The sequence below is a fragment of the Henckelia pumila genome, chromosome 3 (assembly GCF_033568475.1).
Source record: "Henckelia pumila isolate YLH828 chromosome 3, ASM3356847v2, whole genome shotgun sequence".
NCBI lineage: Eukaryota > Viridiplantae > Streptophyta > Magnoliopsida > Lamiales > Gesneriaceae > Henckelia > Henckelia pumila.
In genome coordinates, this window is record NC_133122.1 from 61,132,195 (window position 1) to 61,143,793 (window position 11,599).

Consider the following 11,599-nt stretch of genomic DNA (forward strand, 5'->3'; position numbering starts at 1 on the left):
TAAAAAATAATAATCAGGAATGTTCATTTTTGGCGTAGTTTATTTATTTATTACTAAATACTTTTGCCGGCCGGCTACCAACCAAGGTCGACCTATTATCATCATCCAATGATCCTCGAGTACAAGATTTTGGCGTGTGATATATCTAAATTTTGATTCCAGTTGAGGAACCAAAGAATTCCCAGTTCTTCAATCGAAGGAAAGTGGAGAAAAAATGGAGGGTTCTGTTGGAGCCAGCTCGAATTCAAGCCTTCTGGGATTGGAGTATTGGTTGCAGTGGCAAGTACTGGTGTGTGCTCTTATCTTGATCTTGCCCACAACAATGGCGGTCATCTTCCTCCTCCGGAATAGGAGTACTAATCGCCTGAAGCCTGCCGATTTGTGGGCCACATGCTGGACCAGCCTCCACCCCCGATTCCTTCTCTTCTACCGTGCTTTCGCCTTTGCTGCTATGGCTTTCTTGCTCTTTCAAACTGTTGCTGCCTTTGGGTTCTTTGTCTTCTTTTTCTACACCCAGTACGTTTCTTTGCTATGTACTCTCTTGATTTTTGCCTACTCATCCAGTCGCCGTGTGGAAATGTACGCATTTTGTTAGGTGTGAATGTGATTTTGGGTCTGCAATGCATAATTACTATTTAGATGTAGATATGATCAATGTTGGATTAGTTTTCAAATAAAAGACATTGATGTGTTCGGTGTTACTTGAAAATCGTTGAGTAGTGGGAATATCATGCTGTATGCCTGTACATTTCCTTCAATGATGAAAACATCTTGAAAACAACTGTTTTCATTAATGTAAATGGGGATAGATTCAACTATAATATAGTCTCGGTTGTATATCATGCTATGTCATATTAGTATTGTTACCATATAACACATGTCCATGGCCCATAGTCCATCCGTTTCTAAGCTTTCCGCTGTTTTATTATTAATGTAGCTCGACAATTTAAATACCATCTGATTTTTTGGATGCTTGCTTTGATTTCCAGATGGACTTTTGCATTGGTGATGGTCTACTTTGCGGTATGTAGCATTCATACTCCTTATTTAATCATCTCAAGTTTCTGTAATCTGTGCACGAAGCATTCCTTGGTATTTATTTTTGGATGTGGACATTTCTGAGCAACAACTTGTTCAAGTGTAGCTTGCTACACTTGTTTCTGTTTGGGGATGTCGGACTGACTCAAGAACCCAGAGTGGGGAGACTGATAAATTTCTCAAGAAGGGTTCGGAAGACATTATGTACGAAACAACTACGGCTACAGAGAATCCTGTTGGAGGCTTTACCAAGCAAGAAGTTCATCACAACCAAGTTGCATATCAGGAGCAGCAAGTTGGATCAATTGAAAATATTATGTACATTATTTATCAGGTCAGTCTATTCAATATCCGTAGATTTCTTTCTCAAATGTTGATGTGATATGCTTGTTTGATTGGTTTTGTTGCCAAAATGATCATATCTTAATTGGAATTATCACAAGTTATGTGCGCACAGACAGTAAAAGTAATGGACAAAATTTAGCTATAGGCAGGAATATCTCAAAGTTCTGTCCAAAGACTTTGAATGGTTTGAAAAAGAAATAGATTGAAATATGAAAGAGAGGGAAAAGAGGCCAGATTTTTTTAAAAAAATTTTGGAAACAAAAGAGACCAGATTTTGCAACCACTCTGTTCTTCTAATTTGTAGACTACCGATGCATAACTGTCTCACTGGCCAAATTCTATCTATTATGAAAGTATTTAATTGTTCGGCAGCAGTCCTTAGTCCTTCATTTCCAGTCATCTTCATCAGTAGAAGCATATGGCAGTGTTGAATGGAACAAAAGCTGAACTGTTTATTTTTCTTTTTGTTGCCTTTCGTTTCTTAAGGTATGTGCTATCTTTGGATATTTGCTTTGAAACAGATCTGTGCAGGCGCTGTTATGTTGACAGATATTGTCTTTTGGTGTCTTCTGCTCCCATTTATGACGGGTGAAAGTTTTCAGCTCACCCTGGTCAGTATTCGTCCTTCAGTTGATTCCTTAGTTTTCAGACTTTAGCTGTTGGTTTGGTTCTAGTATCAATTATTTATAATCTAAAAGAAATATAAGAGCGAGTTCATATTCTAACATTATGTGGCAGTTGATTGGATGCATGCATTCTGTAAATGCTGTTTTTCTTCTCATCGAGTCCGCTCTCAATCGCATGGTAAGGTTCAGCGTTGCACTATGACCCCCTCTCCTATCTCCATGCTACTTCGAATCAACTCTAACCATTGTGCATAGCTTCAGTGGTTACCTTTCTTGTTTCAAGCTAATATTTCCAACTGAATCCTCCATTTTTCAGCCATGTCCCTGGCTCGGACTCATTTATTTTCTGCTGTGGAGCTGTATTTATGTTGTTTTCCAATGGGTTTTACATGCTTGTTGCTTTACATGGTAATTTTTTTTAATGAATTTCGAGCAAATAAAACATCATAAAATCATCTGTCTTATCAGATTTTGTGTTTACACAGGTGGCCTTACCCTTTCCTTGAACTGTCGACCCCGTGGGCACCTATGTGGTTGAATTTCGCTCTACTCGGTTCCCTACCATCATGAAACACAAGCTCTACACATCATCGATCTAATATAGCTACATGTATCTTTCAGGTATCTGGGTTTGGCGCTGGCTCATGTTCCCTGCTATGGGTTATATGTATTGCTGGTGAAAGCAAAACATGCTGCTCTCTCAAGAATGTTCACCCGCACATTCGTTAGGTCGAACTAGTTCAAGATTTTCGAAGCAGAATATTTTTTTTCCATTAATTTAAAAAATGTATGTGGAAGGTTTTATACTTGTATGTAGATTAATAAAATAAAGGAGGGAAGACAAAAAAATTCTGAAATTGCTGGTATTCATTCACATGGCAGGGTTTCCACAGAGAAGAAGAATAGTTGAATGATGTCTGGGGCTGCAAGGGAAAGCCTCCGCCAACTGGGTGTGTTCACTTTTACATGTATTTGTGTAAGCATGTGTTGTATATATGTAAGCATTAGGATACTGCCCTTACTGCAGCAAAAACTCTGACCATACTAATATATGTCCATGTTCTTTCCTAATATATCTCTGGATATTATTACCTAATGAATAAATTTTTATTTTAAAACAGACATACAATATTAAACCAAATCCGGACATATTACAAAGGAAACTAAATTAGGAGAGGGACTAGCCCTTCTTAACAGGCCAGACCTAGAAATAGCTTCTCTAGCCAAAGCATAGGCCGTTTGATTCGTGATCTAAAAACAAACACAAAATGACAAGATGAGAAATCCCTAGCTAGGATTTTACAATCTTCAACTATTAAGCTTAAACTAGAAGAATCTGGCTCCGAATTGTTCAGTGCTTTAATGACTAGAAGAGCATCGGATTCAACTATGATCTGCGAACAGTCTACGCTTTTCAGCCAACTAAGGGCTTCTTTGATACTCAAAGCTTCAGCAGTCGTTGGGTTAAACCGTCTCATTAAGGTACCATAAGTTGCGTCTATCACTACATCATCTGAATTACGGACAATGCAACCATAGCCAATATGAGAAGAGCTCTCGAACACAGCAGCTTCGACATTACATTTCAAAACATTTTCTGGAGGCCTCTTCCAACTTGGAAACCCAAGCTGAGTTTTAACAAGAGAATGACCGGCAGAATCTTGCTTAGCCTTAATCCATTGAGATTGAATATCGAGAGCTGATTGAAAAACAACAGTAGCGATCTTGCACCTACTATTCCAAACCACGTCGTTTCGATTTTGCCAAACACACCACATAATAATTGCTGTTAATTCGATTACTTTTTTCTCACCTTGATTATTCAAACGGCTCCACCATTGTGGCAAAGAATGTAACTCTGAGATATAACTACCAACAGGAGATAGACCCCAAACATTTCTTGCAAACGGACAAGATACAAGAGCATGAAACTCGTCCCTCTGGTTCATTATGGCACAATGGGCACCACTCGGCCACAACCACCCTACGAATCTGTAAATTCTTCAAAGTTGGCAAACAAGAAGAAAAAGTTCTCCATAAGAAGTTTTTGATCTTAGCCGGCACATTCAACTTCCAAAAATTCTTCCAATTGATACCATCTGTATTATGAATCAAACCTCCGGCATTCAAACTCATCGTGTATCCACTCTTAAGCTCCATTTCTCTCCTTTCTCGTGTTGGCACTTGGCATAAAAGGAATAGATAAGATGAGCTCCTTGTCTCTTTGTAGTAACCCAGAACTCATTTTAAGATAATAATATGTTAAACATGATTAAGGGTTAGTAATTAACCAATTTCGGGATTTAATCGGACTTCAGAAGCAAGAAATGAAATTTCATTGTCTGAGCCAGTTCGGACGATCCGAAGAGGACTTCGGACGGCTCGAACTTGACCACAGGGGGCTCCGAAGGTGAGCTTGTCGACTTCGGAGTTAAGGCTGGTTCGGACGATACGAACTCAAGTTCGGACGGCCCGAACTTGTTTATGCCAAGTAGGCAGGATTACTCAGCAATGAATTTTGACAAGTGTCGGACTTAGAGCACTTCGAACGACCCGAAGTAGAGATCGGACGATCCAAACTTGACATGTCTCGCATGCAGACAGTGAGTTGGATCGGACGATCCGAACTCAGGTTCGGAGGGCCCGAACTCGTCCGAAACTTTTCCTATAAATAGGGCTCATTCGATTTCATTTTGAAATACGAATTCTCGAGGTTCCTTTTTCAGTTATATAGTGTGAGATATACACTTGAGGGCTCTATCGGTTATAATAGAGGTTCTGAAATAACCAAGGAGTGGTTATAGTCATCCGGGACTAGCGACTCCAAAGGACTATCTACGGACGAAGGTATGATCCGGGAATCTATTTAAGTTTTGGGAGTACTTATTAGCTTAGTTAAGGCTTATAGAATTTATGTAGTGATACGGTGAACTTTTGAATATAGGCTTGGAACCTAGGATCCTACTATACTTGAACTAGCCTAGAGGTACGTACACATTGACTGAGATTGTCAGCGAGTATACATGTTTACATGTTGCATTTATTTGGCATTATTATATGGCATGATATATGATTTACCGCTTTCTATATTCATATGTCATGTGCATATACACGTTGAGCCTATACCTTGATATACCTGATTATAGAGTCGCTCATCTCTATACTCGATAGTCTGTCACTGAGAGTACCGCGACGGCGGGGACATTTATGTCTGACTACTCTGGTATACTTGACGAGTGTGGTTGCACCCAGAGGTTGATCTGTGCGGTGGCAGCACTCATGTGGCGCCGGTACTGAGCATGACTTTTCAGATGACCTTTTACTAGTTATCATGTTGCATGCATCATATTTATACGTGTACTCATGTTTATGTACTGGGCGTTAGCGCTCACGTCCTAGTTGTTATCTTGGACACCCTATTCCATGGGGCAGGTCGCAGGATGGACGGAGCTGGGGGTTCAAGGCAGGATTAGGGAGCAGGCCTTGAGGAGTTAATTATACAGCAGGATTCGATATAGCTGTATAATGTTTACTTTTAAGTATTTCGATATGATTGTATCATTACTGATGAATAAGCTTGACACTTTTATACTAAGCTGATATGTAATTTATAATTATGTTTTCGCACGTTTTACTCTGTTAAGTTATTTTGCTGTATTAAGTTTAATGCATTCTATTAGTTGTCAGTTAGTAGGTGATACCATGCAGGGTCACTACATTTTTGGTATCAGAGCATGCTTAGATTTTGGGACTAGTACTTGGGATTTAGAATTAGTTTTGAGTAATTCTTGCGCATTTGGGATTTTAATGTGCAATTCTGTTCAGGATATGGCTGACGAGAGTCACGGTAGTGTTGGCCAGGGAGGTGGTCATCATCATCGTCATCACCGCCATCATGATGATCAACATCGTCATCATGAGGGTAGACGTCGCTACTCTATCAATAAATCCATGCAAGTAGGACCGAAACCTTTGGTGGGAGGCGAGAATCCTGAACAAGCAAGAAGTTGGATGTTTAAACTCGAGAGTACTTTTCGTGCTTTCGATTGTACTGAGGATCAGAAATTGGAAGTTCTAGAATTTGTTCTAGAGGATTGAGCACGTTTTTGGTGGGATGTCAAAGCTGCTCAGGCACGTACTGAGAGAGGACAGTTGATTTGGGGAGATTTCTGTCAGCAGTTCCAGAAACTGTATTTTCCTCCAGCTGTTCGCCAAGCACGATCGATGGAGTTGCTTACTCTGAGGCAAGGATCAATGACTATTGATCAATATCAGCAACGATTTCTTGATCTGCTACCTTTCAGTCCTCATATTAATGAGAGTGATGCATCGAAGTATGATCTCTTTCTACAAGGCCTGAACCAAGATATCTACTCACATGTTGTTGTCTGTGATGACTCAGTATCTTATGAGACTTTGGTGAACCGTAGCCGTCTTGTGGAGACCAGCAACAGGCATGCACAGTTGTTGATGCCAACACAGCTTAGTGGATCATTTGAGCCTAGAGCTCAATCTGTTGTGCAATCTGGACCTACGTCTTCTTCTACTCCTACTACTTCATCTGAATCTCGTGGTTCACAAGGTATGTTCCGTTTCGGGAAGAAGAAGAAGAAGAAGAAGAAGAAGAAGAAGAAGAAGAAGAAGAAGAAGAAGAAGGAGTTTTGTAGCCATTGTGGAGGAAAGCATCCTGCAGCTTCATGTCGAAGAGCTACTGGTGCTTGTTATATTTGCGGTCAGGAGGGATATCTGCGGAGAGATTGTCCTCAGCGCATGGGTTCTGCTAGTGGATCGGGATCACAGGTTGGATCTCAGGCTTCTATTTTTCCACGACAGCAGCCAGCACCACAGAGTTCTTCTGGTTACCGTCCCCAGACTCAAGGGTAGGTATTTGCTCTGTCTCAAGAACAGGCTACTAGGGAAGCGATCGCATGTTGGCAGGTACCTTTCTGTTATGTGGTATTCCTGCACTTGTTTTAATTGATACTGGAGCATCGCATTCCTTTATTTCTAGTCGTTTTGTTAAGAGACATAGATTACCTTATGTATCATTAGATATGTATTTAGTTGTATCTACTCCGCTGGAGCAGGAGATAGTAACTAAGCATCTAGTGATGGGTTGTCTTCTAGAGTTTGAGGGTAATACGTTATCGGCTAATTTGATGATATTAGCGATGACAGATTTTGACTGTATTTTGGGAATAGATATGCTGACTTTGTATCACGCTACTGTGGATTGTTATCAGCGTCTGATACAGTTTCATCCTGCTAAGGGTGATAGCTGGTATTTTTATGGTGAGGGTGCGCGACCTCCGATGCCACTTGTTTCGGCTCTGAAGGCATGTCATGTCTTGGAGTCAGATGGGGAGGGCTACCTTATCTATGCAGTTGATATGTCCATGAGTAGTACGGGTATTGATCAGTTACCAGTAGTCAGTGAGTTTCCTGATGTATTCCCTGATGAGATTCCTGGTTTTCCTCCGGTGCGAGAGGTTGAATTTGGTATTGATTTAGTACCAGGAACAACGCCTATATCCCGAGCGCCTTATCGTCTAGCACCATCAGAGATGAGGGAATTGAAACAGCAGTTACAGGATCTGCTTGATAAGGGATATATTCGTCCGAGTGTTTCTCCGTGGGGAGCACCTGTTTTGTTCGTCAAGAAGAAAGATGGATCGATGCGATTGTGTATTGATTACAGGCAGTTGAATCGTGTCACCATCAAGAATAAGTATCCTTTGCCGCGGATTGATGATCTATTCGATCAACTACATGGTACTTCTGTTTACTCCAAGATAGATCTGAGATCTGGATACCATCAGATGCGGGTACGAGACTCAGATATTTCTACGACTGCTTTTAGGACCAGATACGGGCATTATGAATTTTTGGTTATGCCATTTGGTTTGACGAATGCACCGGCAGTCTTTATGAATCTGATGAATCAGGTATTTCGAGAATATCAGGATTGATTTGTCATCGTCTTCATTGATGATATTCTTGTCTATTCTCATGACAAGGATGAGCATGCACAGCATTTGAGGATTGTTTTACAGACGTTACGAGATAAGCAGTTGTATGCGAAATTGAGCAAGTGTGAATTCTGGCTTGATCGGGTAGTGTTTCTCGATCATGTGATTTCTAATGAAGGGATATCTGTTGATCCTAGTAAGATAGAGGCAGTGCTGAACTGGTCTCGTCCGACGACGGTTGCTGAGATTCGTAGTTTCTTGGGTCTAGCTGGATATTACCGTCGGTTCATCGAGAATTTTGCACAGTTGGCCAGACCTTTGACATAACTTACACGAAAAGATGTTGCCTTCATATGGTCCTCGGATTGTGAGGAGTCATTTCACGAGCTGCGTGGACGTCTTACTACTGCACCTGTGCTAGCTCTACCTTTTGGATCAGGAGGTTATGTTGTCTATATTGATGCCTCTGGTCAGGGGTTAAGATGTGTTCTGACACAGCATGGGCATGTTATTGCCTATGCTTCTCGACAGTTGAAGATGCATGAGAGTAATTATCTAGTACATGACCTCGAGTTAGCCGCCATTGTATTTGCACTCAAGATTTGGAGGCATTATCTTTATGGCGAAAAATTTGAGATATTCATGGATCACAAGAGTTTGAAGTATTTATTCACTCAGGAGGAGTTGAATATGCGACAGAGACGCTGGATGGATCTTCTGAAGGATTATGATTGTGAAATCAAATATCATCCAGGTTCTGTTAATCTTACTGTTGATGCCTTGAGTCGGCAGGTGAGACTTTCTGCACTTCAGACTAGTGAAGTATCTCATATGATTCAAGAGTGTTGTTCATTGAGTTTTACGCTCAAGCACAAGAAAGGGAGAAATGTGATTCGATTGTATACTATTTTGTCTGAGCCAGCATTGTATTCTCGGATCAGAGATGCTCAGATATCTGATGTTAAGACTCAGCGTTTGGCACGTTTGGCCAATGGAGTTAATACATCTGGATTTCATTTTCAGGCAGATGGTTTATTGTGCTTATCTAATCGAGTGGTTGTACCTAATGTTGCAGAGCTCAGGAACGATATTCTATCTCAAGCTCACAGGAGTCGATTATCAGTTCATCCTGGAAGCATGAAAATATACAAAGACTTGCGAACTAGATTCTGGTGGAAAGGGATGAAGCGGAGTGTGTATCAATTTGTTTCAAGATGTTTGGTTTGTCAACAGGTCAAGGCTGAACACCGACGATCAGGTGGATTATTGCAGAATCTTGAGATTCCCGAATGGAAGTGGGAGCACGTAACTATGGATTTTGTTACCCACTTACCTATGACTTCACGTCAGTGTGATGCTATCTGGGTCGTTGTTGACCGTTTGACGAAATCAGCACACTTTATTTCTTACAACCGGGAGTATTCTTATAATCGCATGGCACGTTTATACATCCAGGAGATAGTGCGATTGCATGGGATTCCAGTGAGCATAGTCAGTGATAGAGACCCGCGATTTACCTCACGTTTTTGGGGTAGTTTTCAGGAGGCGTTGGGTACCACTCTGAGTTTGAGCACTGCATATCATCCGGAGACTGACGGACAGTCAGAGCGGACGATTCGTACATTGGAGGATATGCTACGTTCTTCTATCATGAACTTTGGCTTATCTTGGCAGGATCAGTTACCTTTGATCGAATTTGCCTAAAATAATAGTTATCATCGTAGTATTGATATGGCACCTTTCGAGGCATTGTACGGTCGACGGTGTCGTACTCCGTTATTCTGGGATGAAGTCGGGGAACGACAAGTCGAGGGTCCTGAATTAGTGTAGCAGATTGTAGACAAGATAGATTTGATCAAGCATAGGATCAAAGTTGCTCAAGATAGACAAGCCAGTTATGCTAATATTCGTCGCAGGCCACTTCAGTTTGAGCCTAATGAATATGTGTTTCTACGAGTATCACCTTTCAGGAAGGTGATGAGATTCGGCGTGAAAGTCAAGTTGTCTCTTCGTTTCATTGGGCCTTTCCAGATACTGGAAAAGATCGGAGATGTTGCATATCGTTTGGCTTTACCGCCAAATCTTTCCAGTATACATAATGTTTTTCATGTGTCGTTACTTCGACAGTATATAGCTGATGAATCTCATGTGATTCAGTCTACTGATATTCAGCTAGAGCCAGATCTATCTTTTGTTGAACGACCAATCCGTATCTTAGACAGAAACGAGAAAGTTCTTCGGAAAAAGACTATACCACTTGTGATGGTACAGTGGCAGCGCCGAGGCGTTGAAGAAGCAACTTGGAAAACTGAAAGTCGTATGCAAGCAAAATATCCTGAGTTGTTTGCTTTGTATTTTTGATTACCATGTAGTTGTAATTACAGTTGTTGTAATAAAACGTGGTTTGATATTTCATATTGTTATCTTGATTTGTCTTTAGATGTTATTTCGTGGACGAAATATCTAAAGGTGGGGAGAATGTAGTAACCCAGAACTCATTTTAAGATAATAATATGTTAAACATGATTAAGGGTTAGTAATTAACCAATTCCGGGATTTAATCGGACTTCAGAAGCAAGAAATGAAATTTCATTGTCTGAGCCAGTTCGGACGATCCGAAGAGGACTTCGGACGGCCCGAACTTGACCACCGGGGGCTCCGAAGATGAGCTTGTTGACTTCGGAGTTAAGGCTGGTTCGAACGATCCGAACTCAAGTTCGGACGGCCCGAACTTGTTTGTGCCAAGTAGGCAGGATTACTCAGCAATGAATTTTGACAAGTGTCGAACTTAGAGCACTTCGGATGACCCGAAGTAGAGATTGGACGATCTGAACTCGACGTGTCTCGCATGCAGACAGTGAGTTGGATCGGACGATCCGAACTCAGGTTTGGAAGGCCCGAACCCGTCCGAAACTTTTCCTATAAATAGGGCTCATTCGATTTCATTTTGAAATACGAATTCCCGAGGTTCCTTCTTCAGTTATATAGTGTGAGATATACACTTGAGGGCCCTATCGGTTATAATAGAGGTTTTTGAATAACCAAGGAGTGGTTATAGTCATCCGGGACTAGCGACTCCAAAGGGCTATCTACGGACGAAGGTATGGTCCGGGAATCTATTTAAGTTTTGGGAGTACTTATTAGCTTAGTTAAGGCTTATAGAATTTATGTAGTGATACGGTGAACTTTTGAATATAGGCTTGGAACCTAGGATCCTAATATACTTGAACTAGCCTAGAGGTACGTACACATTGACTGAGATTGCCAGCGAGTATACATGTTTATATGTTGCATTTATTTGGCATTATTATATGGCATGATATATGATTTACCGCTTTCTATATTCATATGTCATGTGCATATACACGTTGAGCCTATACCTTGATATACCTGATTATAGAGTCGCTCAGCTCTATACTCGATAGTCTGTCACTGAGAGTACCGCGACGGCGGGGACATTTATGTCTGACTACTCTGGTATACTTGACGAGTGTGGTTGCACCCAGAGGTTGATCTGTGCGGTGGCAGCACTCATGTGGCGCCGGTACTGAGCATGACTTTTCAGATGACCCTTTACCAGTCATCATGTTGCATGCATCATATTTATACGTGTACTCATGT

The 11,599-nt window shown here is 41.1% G+C and overlaps 2 protein-coding genes across 3 annotated transcripts; one reads left to right on the forward strand and one right to left on the reverse strand.

Moving 5' to 3' along the window:
* The first annotated feature begins 81 nt into the window (after window positions 1–81).
* LOC140887349 (uncharacterized) lies at window positions 82–3,131 on the forward strand. Of its 2 annotated transcripts, none has more exons than XM_073294554.1 (9): window positions 82–516; window positions 990–1,023; window positions 1,145–1,372; window positions 1,905–1,994; window positions 2,122–2,187; window positions 2,326–2,417; window positions 2,495–2,542; window positions 2,631–2,796; window positions 2,892–3,131. In XM_073294554.1, exons 1-8 carry the CDS (start codon window positions 215–217, stop codon window positions 2,746–2,748), a joined length of 978 nt encoding a protein of 325 aa, XP_073150655.1. In that variant the 5' UTR covers window positions 82–214; the 3' UTR covers window positions 2,749–2,796; window positions 2,892–3,131. The 2 variants fall into 2 exon arrangements, with proteins under 2 accessions (XP_073150655.1, XP_073150653.1); XM_073294552.1 differs by having other exon boundaries at window positions 2,631–2,738.
* Window positions 3,132–3,199: 68 nt separating this feature from the next.
* On the reverse strand, window positions 3,200–3,787 carry LOC140888842 (uncharacterized). The gene has a single exon (XM_073296547.1). It carries the CDS (start codon window positions 3,785–3,787, stop codon window positions 3,200–3,202), a length of 588 nt encoding a protein of 195 aa, XP_073152648.1.
* Window positions 3,788–11,599: the final 7,812 nt, after the last annotated feature.